General features: G+C 45.5%; 1 protein-coding gene across 1 annotated transcript in view; it reads left to right on the forward strand.

Moving 5' to 3' along the window:
- Positions 1-2,253: 2,253 nt before the first annotated feature.
- Positions 2,254-17,810, forward strand: part of LOC143804654 (heterogeneous nuclear ribonucleoprotein L-like) — a 96,406-nt gene continuing 80,849 nt past the window's right edge. Inside the window, exon 1 of the mRNA XM_077282951.1 lies at positions 2,254-2,756. Within this exon, the coding sequence (XP_077139066.1) occupies positions 2,367-2,756 (390 nt within the window). The 5' untranslated portion in view covers positions 2,254-2,366. The remainder of the gene's footprint in view (positions 2,757-17,810) is intronic.

The raw sequence follows: 17,810 nt of genomic DNA on the forward strand, positions 1-17,810 counted from the left end.
ATTTTATTTCAGCGGGACACTCGGTCTCTCAATTAAAATTTCAAGTACTCGAGAGTATTTCTTCTTCCAGGCGTGGTGGGGATAGGATACAGAAATTAAAAGAGAGAGAAGCGTTCTGGATTTTCACTCTCCAGACGCTTCATCCAAGAGGCATGAATAGGGAATATGAGGCTGTATAGTATTTATATTTGTTATAATATTTGATATACTAATTATATGTTATGACTTTTTTGTACTTACCTCTATGATTCCCTCTTTTCTAGGTGCCGACGTGATTTCACTTCTATTTTCCAATCTGGTTCTCTTACGGTGGTATGCCTTTTCCCACTCTCTTTATTCTTCATATCATGTATAGACCTATTTTGTGATCTTCTTGAGCATGCATATTTATATGCTGACTATATTTTCGTTTTGTCATATGTGTGTATATATGTATACATATGAATATGTGGTATGGATGCTGTTTCTTCTTATTACGGTCTATGCCATATTGTCCAATAGAAATTTATACTATTTACTTGATTTTCAAGTAGGCACCCATATAGAATTGTTATCTTTTTAGTATTCTTATTTTTATTTTTTCTATATTTTTTATCACTTTGTCTGAGCGGGCTTGAATATCTATTTGAATTAAATACGTATGTGTCATGATTAGATGCCTCTTTAGTTCATTATATTTTTGCTTTTACCGTTTTTTCCATTCTATTCACCGGGTATTATTTATTATGTACAAAATCCCCCTTTTTTTCTATTTTTCAGTAATTTAAATACATGGTCTTAGGGCGCACGCGCCGTAATAATGTTGTGCTAATTCAGCACATATTACTTTTATTTAGATTGTCCCATACGCAGCTCACGTTGTATAGCCTTTGTAGTGCGCATGCGCCTACTTTGACATTCATTTTTTAAAAAACACATATACTTTTTTTTCCATTATAGACTACCCTGAAAAAGGCATTGTATGCCGAAACGTCGGATTTGTCTGTTATATATTTTTGCTGGCTGCTAAAATAAATTTGCATTTTGAAACAAAGAATTGTGGACTTGTTGAGTGCCAAAGGTCTTCCTGATCATATCTATGGTACGGTGACATCACAACCAGTGACAGCTATGGTACGGTGACATCACAACCAGTGACAGCTATGGTACGGTGACATCACAACCAGTGACAGCTATGGTGCAGTGACATCACAACCAGTGACAGCTATGGTACAGCGACATCACAACCAGTGACAGCTATGGTGCGGTGACATCACAACCAGTGACAGCTATGGTGCGGTGACATCACAACCAGTGACATCTATGGTACGGTGACATCACAACCAGTGACATCTATGGTGCGGTGACATCACAGCCAGTGACAGCTATGGTGCGGTGACATCACAGCCAGTGACAGCTATGGTACAGTGACATCTATGGTGCGGTGACATCACAACCAGTGACATCTATGGTACGGTGACATCTATGGTGCGGTGACATCACAACCAGTGACATCTATGGTACGGTGACATCTATGGTACGGTGACATCACAACCAGTGACAGCTATGGTACAGTGACATCTATGGTGCGGTGACATCACAACCAGTGACATCTATGGTACGGTGACATCTATGGTGCGGTGACATCACAACCAGTGACATCTATGGTACGGTGACATCACAACCAGTGACAGCTATGGTACAGTGACATCTATGGTGCAGTGACATCACAACCAGTGACATCTATGGTGCGGTGACATCACAACCAGTGACAGCTATGGTGCGGTGACATCACAGCCAGTGACAGCTATGGTACAGTGACAGCTATGGTGCGGTGACATCACAGCCAGTGACAGCTATGGTACAGTGACAGCTATGGTGCGGTGACATCACAACCAGTGACAGCTATGGTACGGTGACATCACAACCAGTGACAGCTATGGTACGGTGACATCACAACCAGTGACAGCTATGGTGCGGTGACATCACAACCAGTGACAGCTATGGTGCGGTGACATCACAACCAGTGACAGCTATGGTACGGTGACATCACAGCCAGTGACAGCTATGGTACGGTGACATCACAGCCAGTGACAGCTATGGTGCGGTGACATCACAACTGGTGTAAACCAGGCGCAGGCAGTGCTAACATAAAATCAGCCATTGGAATAAAGAAAGCAGCCCATATATTGCATTGGCACGTTGGCCTGTGTGGCCGCCATCCATACCAGCAGTATCAGCATTTACAGACATAGCTTCCATTACACGTTTCCCTTCTCCACAGCTCCCTCTGTGCTGTGACCATTGCGCTCACTGGCACCGCGCGTCTGGGCTGCACCACAAGCGGTTCCTGCCAGAGTCCAGTCGCCATTACAACTTGTAGAAACATGATCGCCATGGCAACAAGCTTTCCCAATTGTAAAAGCTCCGCCCCGTCCAGTTGCTGGCGCAGGGTTTATTGCAGGGACATGCGCCCTGATCTGTTCGGCCGGCGGCTGTCAGACCACGCCCACTCCATGAAGGCCGTCCTCCGTGCAGTCTCCGCCCCGCTCCCGGTTGGATGGACTCAGAGTGTAGAGTGTCAGTCAGTGCGGGACAAAGGAGTCGCAGTCATGTCGTCTTCATCCTCCGAGCAGTACGAAGAGGGCGAGTACGAGAGTCAGCCCAAGAGGCAGAAGAGCAACCAGGAGGACGGGGAGCTGGACTATACCTCAGAGGAGCAAGAAGAAGCGTGTGCTGCCAAGGAGACCGGTGTCCGGGGCATAGCCGGCCATGGGGTAATGTATCCGTGTGTCATGGGGTGTACAGCCCGGGCTGTGTGTGACACGTGTACTGTGCTCTGTGTGCGGGACACTGCTGTATGTAACCCTGCTATATGTGTGTGTAATGGGGGTGCTGGGCACTACTCTGTACCCATAGCTGGCACAGGCCGGGCACTATCCTCCTCTGTACCCACAGCCGGGCACTACCCTCCTCTGTGTTCTCAGCTGGCACAGGCCGGGCACTATCCTCCTCTGTATTCTCAGCTGGCACAGGCCGGGCACTATCCTCCTCTGTGTTCTCAGCTGGCACAGGCCGGGCACTATCCTCCTCTGTATTCACAGCTGGCACAGGCCGGGCACTATCCTCCTCTGTATTCTCAGCTGGCACAGGCCGGGCACTATCCTCCTCTGTGTTCTCAGCTGGCACAGGCCGGGCACTATCCTCCTCTGTATTCACAGCTGGCACAGGCCGGGCACTATCCTCCTCTGTATTCTCAGCTGGCACAGGCCGGGCACTATCGTCCTCTGTATTCTCAGCTGGCACATGCTGGGCACTACCCTCCTCTGTACCCACAGCCGGGCACTACCCTCCTCTGTACCCACAGCCGGGCACTACCCTCCTCTGTACCCACAGCCGGGCACTACCCTCCTCTGTACCCACAGCCGGGCACTACCCTCCTCTGTACCCACAGCCGGGCACTATCCTCCTCTGTACCCATAGCCGGGCACTACCCTCCTCTGTGTTCTCAGCTGGCACAGGCCGGGCACTATTCTCCTCTGTGTTCTCAGCTGGCACAGGCCGGGCACTATCCTCCTCTGTATTCACAGCTGGCACAGGCCGGGCACTATCCTCCTCTGTATTCACAGCTGGCACAGGCCGGGCACTATCCTCCTCTGTATTCACAGCTAGCACAGGCCGGGCACTATCCTCCTCTGTATTCTCAGCTGTCACAGGCCGGGCACTATCCTCCTCTGTATTCTCAGCTGGCACAGGCCGGGCACTATCCTCCTCTGTATTCTCAGCTGGCACATGCCGGGCACTACCCTCCTCTGTACCCTTAGCCGGGCACTACCCTCCTCTGTACCCTTAGCCGGGCACTACCCTCCTCTGTACCCTTAGCCGGGCACTACCCTCCTCTGTACCCACAGCCGGGCACTACCCTCCTCTGTACCCACAGCCGGGCACTACCCTCCTCTGTACCCACAGCCGGGCACTACCCTCCTCTGTACCCACAGCCGGTCACTATTCTCTGTATTCTCAGCTGGCACAGGCCGGGCACTATCCTCCTCTGTATTCTCAGCTGGCACATGCTGGGCACTACCCTCCTCTGTACCCACAGCCGGGCACTACCCTCCTCTGTACCCACAGCCGGGCACTACCCTCCTCTGTACCCACAGCCGGGCACTACCCTCCTCTGTACCCACAGCCGGGCACTACCCTCCTCTGTACCCACAGCCGGGCACTACCCTCCTCTGTACCCACAGCCGGGCACTACCCTCCTCTGTATCCACAGCCGGGCACAGGCCGGACTCTATCCTCTATTCACAGCTGGCACAGGCCGGGCACTATCCTCCTCTGTGTTCTCAACTGGCACAGGCTGGGCACTATCCTCCTCTGTATTCACAGCTTGCGCAGGCCGGGCACTATCCTCCTCTGTATTCACAGCTGCCACAGGCCGGGCACTATTCTCCTCTGTATTCTCAGCTGGCACATGCCGGGCACTACCCTCCTCTGTACCCTTAGCCGGGCACTACCCTCCTCTGTACCCTTAGCCGGGCACTACCCTCCTCTGTACCCTTAGCCGGGCACTACCCTCCTCTGTACCCACAGTCGGGCACTATCCTCTGTATTCTCAGCTGGCACAGGCCAGGCACTATCCTCTGTATTCTCAGCTGGCACATGCTGCGCACTACCCTCCTCTGTACCCACAGCCGGGCACTACCCTCCTCTGTACCCACAGCCGGGCACTACCCTCCTCTGTACCCACAGCCGGGCACTACCCTCCTCTGTACCCACAGCCGGGCACTACCCTCCTCTGTACCCACAGCCGGGCACTACCCTCCTCTGTACCCACAGCTGGCACAGGCTGGGCACTATCCTCCTCTGTGTTCTCAGCTGGCACATGCCGGACACTATCCTCCTCTATGTTCTCAGCTGGCACACGGTGGGCACTATCCTCTGTATTCACAGCTGGCACATGCCGGGCACTATCCTCCTCTGTGTTCTCAGCTGGCACATGCTGTGCACTGTCCTCTGTATTCACAGCTGGCACATGCCGGGCACTATCCTCCTCTGTGTTCTCAGCTGGCACATGCTGTGCACTGTCCTCTGTATTCACAGCTGGCACATGCTGGGCACTATCCTCTGTATTCACAGCTGGCACATGCCGGGCACTGTCCTCCTCTGTATTCACAGCTGGCACATGCTGGGCACTATCCTCTGTATTAACTGCTGGCACATGCCGGGCACTATCCTCTATAGTTACAATGTAGCAGCATCACAATTCTAAAAGCATAAGCGATCTGCTTTCCATGAAATATTAATAATTCATACACTGTAGGTTGCAGCACTAAGATGTATAGAAGCTGAGCGTGTTGTGTGGCTGCAGGCGGGAAGCGTGTACAGACACATGTGGATCATACAAGACATGTGCAGGTCATGTGTCCTTCTCGCTGTGTCCCAGCCTGCTGTGTCTGAGGAGTAGATTCCCAGTATCTTCCCTGACGGCCGGGGTGCTTCCACTCATTTCTATCATCCTTTCTCGGATCCATCTGCAGCAGCTTCAGTCACATAAAAGCTCACTTTTGCCCTTTAATGTATATTTCCATTTAGTAATGCGGTGTCGTACAGTGTATTTTCTGGTTCCAGATGTTTGATTCAAGTCAGTAAGGAGGTATGAAATGCCTTACAAACACGGCATTTTAGGTGACTTTCTTCCATCCTTTTGATACTTTTTCTGGGTTTTGGGGGCAGTCATCTGTAAGCTCGTTTTTGCCCTTTTATTCTATATTTTTATATAGTAATGTGGTTTCACATAGCGCTTCTTTTGTTATTCCAGATGTTAGCTTCCAGTCAGTAAGGCAATAAGACCCTCATTACAAAAACTGCATTCTATGTGGCTTTTTTCACCCTTTTGACACATTTGTTTTTTGGAGGGAGATGTGTGTATATCCTGTCTATATTTTTGACAGCGTTAACCTAGAATAGACAGTCATAAAATGCCCCAAATGTGCCATAATGGTTCATTTTTGATGCATGTATCTATTATTTTTTATCCCATCTCTTGGGGGGCATACTTATAGACCATTTTTTTGCACCAAAAAACAAACACCTACCACTAATTAATTTGGTGTAACTTACAAATACACTCAGCCATGCCCCTTTTATGAGCTGCAAAAAGAGCCAACTCCCCATGATAAATGTGGCACTTTAGTTAATCTACCTCTTGCTATTTTCTTTTCTAATTGCAGCTTGCTTTAGGCATGTTTTTTCTCTTTTTTTATGCTTTCCCCATTTACTCGCAGCAGGGTGATGAAGATGCTCGAGTCTGTGTCTCTTTAAGAACGTGTAGTGCCTTTGTATACTGTCTTTCAGCTCTATGCCAATAGGGTGAGTGCACAGATTGGTACTTTCTTGTCCTTGCAGATGTTACTTTACTGACGGACTTCCCCCAAAGAAAAGAAGAAAATTACAGCCCACCTTTGAATGGCTGTTATTTCTGTCTAATTGTTGGGCCATGTGTACACGTTCAGTATTTGGTCAGTATTTTACCTCAGTATATGTAAGACAAAACCAGAAGAGGAACAATCAGAGGAAAAGTATAATAGAAGCACGTCACCACTTCTGTATTTATCACCCACTCCAGGTTTTGGCTTACAAATACTGATGTAAAATACTGACCAAATACTGAAGGTGAGAACGTGGCCTAATAAGGGAAATTGCAGTCATAAAATGATTGCAGGAAACTAACCAGTCACCAGTGACCATAGGGCTTGGAGAGGTATAAGTAGAGATTACATTCATGTTGCCCCAAGGAATATTCATGACTTCTCCTTAAGATAGGTGCTATGTATTAGATACTGACATAAAGAGGAAAGTATTGAGTCCACTAGCTGGCGTAACGGGGTGTACATCCACCTGTGCAAATACTACTCAGATATAGGAAACAGCAAACAGATGGCACACCCAGATATGACATAAAATGATCACAATATTTTGTTGGAACACTAAAAAATGCCTATAACAATGACACATTACATTTAAAGACAAATAAACATGTAAGAGGTGAAAAATTCAAAGTCCAGGCAATGATAGAGTCAGATGACCCCCAGATAGTAACCACGATATAAAGAGGACGAGCCCCCAGTGGGTGGAATACTAGGTAATACCGAGAAAGAAATATCCCCTAAATGAAAGTGGTGAATGGAAATTATATTTGTAATATATAATGAGTGTAAGTGAAAATAATAATGCAGTGTCTCAATCAGATGTCAGTATTTTCCACATACAAGAAACAACTATCTATTATTCTGATCAGTGTGTCATCAGTTTTTTTTTTTCTTGCGTTGAGAGAAAAAAAAGTTTCTCCTTGAAAATCGGACCCCACTCGAATGCCGTTTTGCATTGCTGATTTTGATCCAACGGTTGTATCAACATCTGCCGTGTACACAGCCCCATAGAATATTCTAGGTACGAGTGCCGTCTGCGAAGAAACGCCAGATAGCACTCGTACTAGAAAAAGTGACGTCTGAATGAGCCCTCAGATATCCAGACAAGGGGCATTAAGAGGCAGTTCAGGAGAGATCAAGTTGGTTTACAGTTTCCAAAAGTATTTCCATTTTGCCAGATTGGTCAGGGTTAGGCTGCGGTCAGACGTCTGTAGATTCGGTAATGCGCGAGAATCTGGCCGATTATGCTAATGGCACTTGGATGACTCTGATCTAAGTTTGAGCCGAGTGTCATCGTAGTAGGAACCGATTCTCTGGCATAAGAGAATCATATCACGGGTGTAGAGAAGACAGAGGACTTAATTTCTCCATTGTCTAAGTCTGCGGATCCGAGTGCAGTCTGATGTTTCACATGCACCCACAGGGTTATATGGGTGCGCATGATCCGATTATTGGAAGCACTTGCAGCATGTTGCAATTTTTTTTTTTCCCTCCTTTTGGCGTGAGAAAAAAAACCCCCATAAGTCAACACTGTTCCATAGTATAACATTGGTGTGAGAGCTACCTGACAAAACATCGAATAGCACTCGGCCGTGTTATGTGCTTGTGTGAGCGAGCTGTTAGAGAGAGGGAGGCACTATCCGCATCAGCTATAAGAGGTCCTTTTAAAAAAGTCTGATTTTTAATTGCTTAATAATAGTACAAAAACTCAACAAGCGGAAAAAAACAAGAATATACAAGTTGGCAACCAGTGGAGTGTCAGCCCAGTTCACCATGCATGCCCAGTCTATAGCAGTGTTTCCCAAACTCCAGTCCTCATGGGCCCCAACCTATCCTTTTTTTTCAAGAGTTCCTTAGTATTTCTCAAGTGATGGAATTATTATTAAGGCATTAGAAATTGTCCCAGGTTCTTGAACTGTGGAATACTAAGGAAATCCTGAAAACATGATCTATTGGGGGACTGTGAGGATTGGAGTTTGGGAAACATCGATCCAGAGTGAAAAGGTCGTCAATTGCAAAAAAAATAACTTTTACTAAGACATGGAAACAAAGATAAAAATGTAGTAAAATCACACTTATTGCTAAGTACAAAGAATGTTCAAGTCTTAATTTAATAACTCAGCCGTCAGCTGGATGCTGCAAAAGAGGCTCCTAATAGAAAGGGCGGAGGGAATGAAAGTAAAAAGTCAGACTGCTCTATTGAGAATTTTAGGCGGTAACTCGAACTTCTAGCAACTTGTAAGCATCAGAGACCTCAAATTGAATCCAGTTGGATGAGGTGGAGTTGAGGGAGTCCACAATGTTCTCCAATAATGCAGTAAGAAGGAGCAGATGACTATAAGCCATGTAAACTAGATAACATATTGTGCTGATCTCACATTTTGGCTCCGTTCACACAACTGTATTTCCAGTCCTACTTCTGTTCATGGAAAAGACTGACAGCACCATGTTTTCCTTTGGGCTGTTCAGTGGATTGTTGTTTTTTTGTAGCACCAACGTTTCTTCCGTTTTTTGGATGAGACTTTTCCTATTCTAGTCTATGAGTGTGTTAACAAAAACAAAATCGGATCCCATACGGATCAACGGTTCCTCAATTTTTGAGGATATATTGTCATTATGAAGCTAGGGAACTGTATTTGGTCTACTAAATTTTATTCATTGCTGATGTATAAAAATGAATGTCATACAGATAAAAAATCAACAATTTTTTTTTTCTGGATGAAAATCGGCCAATTTTTTTTTTTTTTTTTACACTCTCGCTTTACCTTTTCAGTGACTATTTTAAAGGGATTTTCCAGCTCTGTAAAAAGAAGAAAATCAGCATTACGTACTCTCTGCCAATCCATCATTGTCATTTATATTGTGGTAAAGATACAAATTGAATTTCATCATGAACTTTCTATAGTTTGAGCAATTAAGACTTAAAATAGTTTGTGTATATCAGTGGGAATGTGGTATAGAATATTGCTGCACCTCTTACTCGGACGTTTCCTCTCCTTGCCGTGAAGTGGCTTGACGATGGTGTACCAGTCTCATTGTTTGTTTACTGTAAGTGATATCTGTATTTTGATGTAACCCCTTCTTGTGTATAACACCATGGAATCAATGGTGCTATATAAATAAATAATATTAATAATAAAGCTTGAAAACCCATTGTATCAAGTGATGGGGCCTCCAATTCTAATTCTCTAGTGACAGCCACCTGTCATTGCTCAGAAGTGACATATGAAAGGTCATATCTGGAAAATTGAGGGCTTCGGACACCCCTTTCTTATATCAAAGGGAAAAAGAAATAAATTAGCTGGAATAGAAGTTGGTATACATGCAATGTGTAGGCGCATGTTCACACTGGCCTCTAAACAAACAAAACCTAAGACAAAAACAAAATGAGCAAATACCCCGCAGTAAGTAACCAAATATCAATGGTGCATGAAAATAACATAGGGTGCTTAGGTAACATTGTTTTGATCAAAAAAATGTAAAGGCCAACCCACCACATCAAGGTGACCCTACTCGGGACGGTTCCTTATAATTAAGGGGTTGTCCAGTACTAGAACAACCCCTTGATCTGAATGTTTGCCCCCATGACAATAAAACCACATATACTCTCCTCCCGCGCCGTTTCCGTTCCAGCGGTGTCGGCACTCACGTTCCTGGTGCCCAGGTGCGGTTGTTATAACACATTAGCCATGTGCCCAATCTGTGCTGGCGTCGCTGTCATAGATTGTGGTGGACTGTAGTACAGAATGCTGTACTGTCATACTGTAGTATGTAATAAAATCACTTTTTAAATTGGTGATGGTTCCGGGTCTCCACCACTCCCTTTCCACTTATAGTTTGCACTAATACATATCACATGTTCCAAGAAAAGCATGTGGAGCAAGTGATGCACATTCTTCGAGGTCATGAGTCAGCACAATTATTGGGTCTGTTCCTGTGAGGACTCTCCACATTCCATGTACTCGGGGATCGCAGCAAAGCCTCTGCAGACGTCCCCGTGCTGTGCACAGCCAGTGTGTGCGAGGGCTCTCCAGGATGCAGCAAGTGGCTGTGGACTAGTGAGAGTTGTCGCTGGTAGTGATTATGGCGTAGTTACGTCTCCATGTACTTACTGTTCTTTGCCTATGTGACCTCCAGCCGTGCAAACTGCTGACATATCTCACAGCGGACCAACTAGTACAGGAGGACCTGTCACTTGTCATAAATGTCATTGTGTTCTCCTGAATCTGCATTTTCCTTTCTGTTTTGTTGCCCCTCCTTTCCCGAGAATATGGCCCGTTCTCTTACGTAATTACAGCACGTTACTGTTTTTCTTTGCATGTGAAACTTCACTTTATTTACTGGCTGCCTACTGCTGTTTGTCTATTAAGTGATAATACAGGACCTTTCTTTCACGGAACTCCAGGTTAGGGACGTGTTTAAAGGGAACCCGTCACCTGGTTTCATGGATATGAGATAACACCATCACCCTCCAGGCCTGAAATACATTTTATAATGCTGTACATCTGCCCCCAACCCGACATGCAAGAAAAGAAGAGCTTTTATTATACTCGCCTGCGGAGTGTGCCAGGGGGTCTCTCTTGTGTCCAGCACGTCCCTTCTTCTTGCAATGCCGTCGTCCTTGCTTTTTGTGGATGGTGCGTCCCTACATCATCCACTGTCTCCCGCCGGCATCGTGCTCCTGTGCAGGTGTACTTCTCTGCCCTGACTAGGACAGAGTATAAAGTTCTGCAGTGCGCATGCTCCGGGGCTCTTTCACCTTTCCCGGTTCCTGCGCACTGTAGTACTTTACTTTGCTCTAGTCAGGGCAGAGAAGTGCGCCTGGGCAGGAGCACGATGACTAGGGATGTGTCATCCATATGAAGGAAGAAGGAGGATGGCATCGGAAGCAGAAGGGAGGCACCAGACCGAGACCAGCAACACCCCTCAGACCTGACCACCCCCCATGGAGTATAATAAAAGGTGTTTTTCTTTTGTTGCAGGGTGGATCGGGGGCAGATTTATAGCATTATAGAATGCTGCATATAAGAGCTGAAAGGTGGTGGCCGTATCTCATATCGGTCAAACCTGGTGACAGGTTCCCTTTAAAGTCTTTTGAAGATTTATTCCCTGAAAAAATAAGCTATCCCCTATCCATAGCTCTGCAGCGCCATCTTGAATGGAGAACTAGAAGACAAAATAAGAGCGCTCTTTGCTGAAGTCCTGGTGAGGAGAAACAGGGAAGAGTAGATGGAATCTGCTCACCTGGTGGACTTGTGCAGGTCAGGCAGAACTCTGATGAGAGAAACCAACCCAGCTGCATATCAAATGCTAAGAGAATGGGGCACCTTTGGTGGCCCACCCTAAAACAGCTACACCAACTCCAAAAAACATGGCAAATAGGAGAAAAAGGAGCACCAGTTGATAATTGTACTAAAAAACAGTATACATCTTTATTAAATATCAAAAAGAATAAATAAACCACATTAACCCATACTCCACGGAGGTACAGACAGGAAGAGAGGTAACCACCTCAGCAGTGCAAGGTATCAAGCATTATATTATAGTCAAGATGCAAAAACAAGACCACAGAAAAAGGATGCCCCCATACACACACATCACACAGGAGAATACCTAAAAAGTGCAAGGGGACAAGCTTACCCTGGTCTGTGAGATAGAGGTGGTCACCCCAAGGACGGATGTCATCCCCGACGCACGTTTCGCTGGCACAAACGCAGCTTTCTCACTTCTTACTTTGATGAAAGTAGTAGTGAAGTGGCATTCCTCGTATAAATTGCTGTCCCATTCTTGAAGGGAGAGGAGGTGTGCATGCTCCACCTCTGCTGTATTCATTGTCTACAAGACTACTAAACTATTTCTGGCAGTCCCATTGACTGTGAATGGCGTAGAGACTGAGTATGTGGCGCTTTCACTATGGAAAGTGGGTAACTTGTTTTTCTGGGGATTTCACTATGGAAAGTGGGTAACTTGTTTTTCTGGGGATTAATAAAAGTGACTGCTCCATCAGGACAATCTCTCCTTATATTCAGGGCTTTTTATATGGGATATAATAGTTCAAAACATGCTTCACAGCTACTGCTCTGTGTACACTTTGTCCAGCAATCGCGTCTTTCTTAAGGTACCGTCACACTAAACGATATCGCTAGCGATCCGTGACGTTGCAGCGTCCTCGCTAGCGATATCGTTGTGTTTGACACGCAGCAGCGATCTGGATCCTGCTGTGATGTCGCTGGTCGCTGAATAAAGTCCAGAACTTTATTTGGTCGTCCGATCGCTGTGTATCGTTGTGTTTGACACCAAAAGCAACGATACCAGCGATGTTTTACACTGGTAACCAGGGTAAACATCGGGTTACCAAGCGCAGGGCCGCGCTTAGTAACCCGATGTTTACCCTGGTTACCAGCGTAAAAGTAAAAAAAACAAACGGTACATACTCACCCAGCGTCTGCTTCCTGACACTTACTGAGCGCCGGCCCTAAAAAGTGAAAGTGAAAGCACAGCGGTGACGTCACCGCTCTGCTGTTAGGGCCGGAGCTCAGTCAGTATCAGGAAGCAGAAGCTGGGGGACGCGCAGGTGAGCATGTACTGTTTGTTTTTTTTACTTTTACGCTGGTAACCAGGGTAAACATCGGGTTACTAAGCGTGGCCCTGCGCTTAGCAACCCGATGTTTACCCTGGTTACCCGGGGACCTCGGCATCGTTGGTCGCTGGAGAGCGGTCTGTATGACAGCTCTCCAGCGATCAAACAGCGACGCTGCAGCGATCGGCATCGTTGTCGCTATCGCTGCAGCGTCGCTTAATGTGACGGTACCTTTACTGAGTTACTGACCTAAAAACCATTGACATCAGCACTTCCCTTTGTGTACACAGGCATGTGCCTACCATTCACTGCATGAGCAGGGGAAGAACAAGCAATTGCATGAATGATCACTTGTATGATATGATCCCTAAGAATGGACCTTACATTATGTCGCTGTAGGGGCTTGATATGCCACTGAGTCTTTTTTTTTTTTTTTTTGCAGCTCTATTTACAGTACTATAGTGGGGTCCAGACCAAGTATTAAATATCTCCAGACTGTCACAGTACAGGATATGGTGTAAAATCAGGTTAGCGTGACCCCATTCTCTATACATGGCAGCATTGTTATAAGAAATATTAATGTTACCATCTGTAGAGTGCGCACATGCCTATATATTGCAAAGCTGAGTTACTGCAAATGATGTACATCTCATTGGCTAAAATACCGTAAGAAGAGTATTTTTACCCTGCAGTAAAATCCATAACCTCACCTGTGCCGGACTGTATACAAGTGGCCATAGAAGGTTGCATGTAATATTCCTTTGCCTTTAAAGTAAGATGTGTGTGTAATATTGTGGTGTGAAAGGAACTAAGCCGCATGAGACTTGATACTCTTGAGTAGACTCTGTTCACACCTGCGTTTTGTGATTCCATTGCTCTCCCCCTTCATTTTCTGCCTGTGGTAGTAGTGGTTGCGCATGCGCACTGCTTCTCGTATAATGGGGATGTAGAGGTGATTTAACTCAGGCCCTGGACCCTCTGTTCTTGGGATCCGTAGTCGGAATCTCGCTGATTACACATTTATCATCTATCCTGTGTCTCGTCAGTGTCACAAGAAAGTAAACCAAGCCTTGTATTCAATTCTAGAACCTCCACATACATTTACCAGAAGACAGGAAGGTAGGTGGCATGCTTGCCTATAGTAGGTGATATCTGTTCATCATTTCCTGGGCCTCTGTTAAGCAAAAACCACATTCAGCTTAAACTTCCATATCGTCATGGCCGAATTACATTGGTCGATCCTATATAAATCAGTATAATAAAGTGAGCACTGTGTACTTTAACTAGTATACACAGTGAATATTAAACGCCTATAAACCCCTTTTAAAATGCCAAGTTTTTGTCATGTTAAAAACAATCGTACGAAAACTTTTTACACCTTTTAAAAGGGAATCTGTCATCTAATTTTTGCAAAGGAATCTGAGAGCAGCATGATGTAGGGGCAGAAAGCCTGAATCCAGCTATGTGTCACTTTCTGGTCTGTTTGGTATAGTTTTGATACAATCACTGTATTCTCTGCTGCTTTTTTTGGAACGTTGAGTAGTGTATAACCCCGCCCACACCCGATTGGCAGCTTCCTATATGCAAGCTGCCAATCAGTGGTGGAGGTGGGTTACGTTGATTAGCTGGATTACCTAGCACGTGACACCTAGTAGTGATGTAGTCACTATAGTCCTGTAGTGATAATCTCCTGCTGATAAAACACAGATTGTATTGAAATAGTGAGATGCTAAACAAGCAACACATCCCTGGAATCGGGGTCTCTGCTCCTACATTATACTTCTCTCAATTAAATATAAAAAAAAATCTGCTGACAGATTCTCTTTAATGTCACCCAAAATCTGTACAAATCCATTGAGAAAAAAACTGAAATCATTTGGGCAGGAAAATAAAGGAGGTCTCACCTCTAGCCTCAGACACTGAATGAGACATTTGCCCTCCATTTTATTAGCCAAACCACTCCCCTGGGGTTGGGATATGTGAGTGGTCATTCCCACCCATCTCTTATGACTGCTAGTAAAACCCGACTCTGGAATGGCCAAATAACTCTCTCGGCACTATATGTGCTGGAGCATACTTCCGAGCTCACATCACCACAGCTAACAGCCACAATGACACATATCTCCCCTCAAGGACTCCTCCGGCGGCCATCTTACAGGATGTTCAATGTTATTTCTTTGGTTATTCACAGAATTTTGCAAGCCTTTTTTTTAATATTCTGTCTATGTATGGTTGGTTTTGTATTTAAATAGTTTTGTTGCATTGTTCACCATACAAAAAAAATAGAAATAATTAACAATGCCATCCATAACTTATGGCTATACTACTGCCTACATGAAATGAGAAAAGCCAGTAACATTATCCTATTAGAGGGAATTCACTAGGCTAAAATGTAACAATCGGCATAAACAATAGAATAGTAGCTAGCATGGGGCAGATTCCCCCCCAAATTTGTGCAGAGACCATCCTCCAAGACTCCCAAATGAGTAAAATATGTTATTCCTCTAAATAAACCACCCATACTATGGGTAAGGGATGTCCACTAGAAGAACTAGACAACCCCTTCTTGATCAAAATGTTTGTCCCCAATAAAATAATAGTGTATATTTGCCTCCCAGCCGGCGCCGTTCCCGCCGTGATGGCACTCGCTCTCCCCAAGGCTCTCATGTGGTGTTGTGACATCGGTGCCCAATCAGCGCTGGCGTCACTGTCTCCACCTTCAGACAAATCAAACATGAAGAGGAAGTCCGGGCTGCATTTCCCATGTGCTTTGTCCAAAGGTGGAGACAGTGACGCCAGCGCTGATTGGGCGCCGGGGTCACGTGTCACAGCAACAGCATGGGAGCCCCGGTAGAACAGGAATGGCGCTGGCACAGGAGGTGAGTATAAGTTTTATTATTTTTATTGGGGCCAAGTGAGGGGTATGAGAAGAAATTGTGGATAACTTCTTTAAGCCATTCAGGGGTGGATTGCTGGTGTGTTTTGGATCATCGTCCTGCTGCATAACCCAAGTGCGCTTCAGCTTGAAGTCACAAACAGATGACCGGACATTCACCTTCAGGATTTTTTAGTAGAAAGCAGAATTCATGGTTCCATTTTCCACAGCAAGTCTTCCATGTCCTGAAACAGCAAAACAGCCCCAGACAATCACACTACCACAACCATATTTTACTGTTGGTATGATGTTCTGTCTCTGAAATGCTGTGTTACTACTACCCCAGATGTAATGGGACATATACTGTACCTTCTAAAAAGTTCAACTTTTGTCTCGTCAGTCCACAGATTATTTTTCCAAAAGTCTTGGGGATCATCCAGATGTTTTCTGGCAAAACTGAGATGACCTTTCATGTTGTTATTTCTCAGCAGTGGTTTTGGTCTTGGAACTCTGCCATGCAGATCATTTTTGCTAGGCTCTTTCTTATGTTGGAGTCATTAACACGGACCTTAACTGAGGGAAGTGAGGCATGCAGTTCTTTGGATGTTGTTGTGGGGTCTTTTGTGACATCTTGGGTGAATCGTCACTGTGCTCTTGGTGCAATTTTGGCAGGCCGGCCACCCTTGGGAAGGCTCACCACTGTTCCATGTTTTCGCCATTTGTGGACAATGGCTCTCGCTGTAGTTCACTGGCGTCCCAAAGCTTTAGAAATGGCTTTATAACCTTTTCCAGATTGATAAACCTCAATTATTTGTTTCTCATGTGTTCCAGAATTTCTTTGGATCACGGCATGATGTCTAGCTTTTGAGGATCTTTTTGTCTACTTCACTTTGTCAGCAGGTCCTATTTAAGTGATTTTTTTTAATTGATAACAGGTGTGGCATAATCAGACCTGGGTGTGGCAAGAGAGTTTGAACTCAGGGTCCCAAAGATGTAATAATGCACAGTTAATTTATGTTTATGGGGGGGCAATCAATTTTTCACAGAGGACCCTGTAGGTTTGTATTTCTTTTATACTTAATAACAAAGACCTTAATTTATAAACAGCATTTTGATTTTACTTGTGTTATCTTTGTCTAATATTTAAATTTGTTTGGTGATATGAAATATGACATATGACAAACATGCAAAAGAATAGAAAATCAGGAAGGGGGCAAACACCTTTTCACACCACTGTGTGTATGTATGTATGTATGTATGTATGAATATCTTATTACAAGGTAAGTAATATATTGTCTTCACATCCTGTTCCGTCCAGATGTGTACGGATCCCAGAATTCCAAGCGGCGGAAGTTCACTGACCACCATGTTGGGACACCCAAGTGTCCCAATATGGAAACTGCTGGTGGTGCCAGCCTCTTGCGTGGTACCACCAGCGGAACACCGTCGCAACACACACACACACACTCTGTATACGCCGCATGTACCACACACGCGCACACACTGTAAATGTCGTACGCAGCCTCTTGTGCTGTACCACCAGCAAAACACCATCGTAAACACGCCGCCGCCGGGATCAGCCGAATGATTGACTGACCGCTGCCATCTTTGTACAATAGGAGCGCATGCGCAGTTCTAATGTTACCGCCGCTATCTGTCTGCACAAAGATGGCGGTGGTCTGATTTACTGTGCCTGCGCGAATTCCGCACAGGCGCAGTGAATCATTCGGCTGATCCCGGCTGTAGATGTGCGACGTGTCTACAAGCAGAGGAAGCCGGTCACATTAAAGGGGTTTTCCCTCAAACTAATTCATTTTTAAAAATTGTCTGTGTCTGACCGTGTACGGAGCATACCACATCTCCTGGGCAGGGGAGCAAGCAAAAGACAATACTGACAATTACAGCAGGGGATCACAGAGGATTCATTTTGTCAGGTAAAATATTT

Source organism: Ranitomeya variabilis, chromosome 2 (assembly GCF_051348905.1).
Source record: "Ranitomeya variabilis isolate aRanVar5 chromosome 2, aRanVar5.hap1, whole genome shotgun sequence".
NCBI lineage: Eukaryota > Metazoa > Chordata > Amphibia > Anura > Dendrobatidae > Ranitomeya > Ranitomeya variabilis.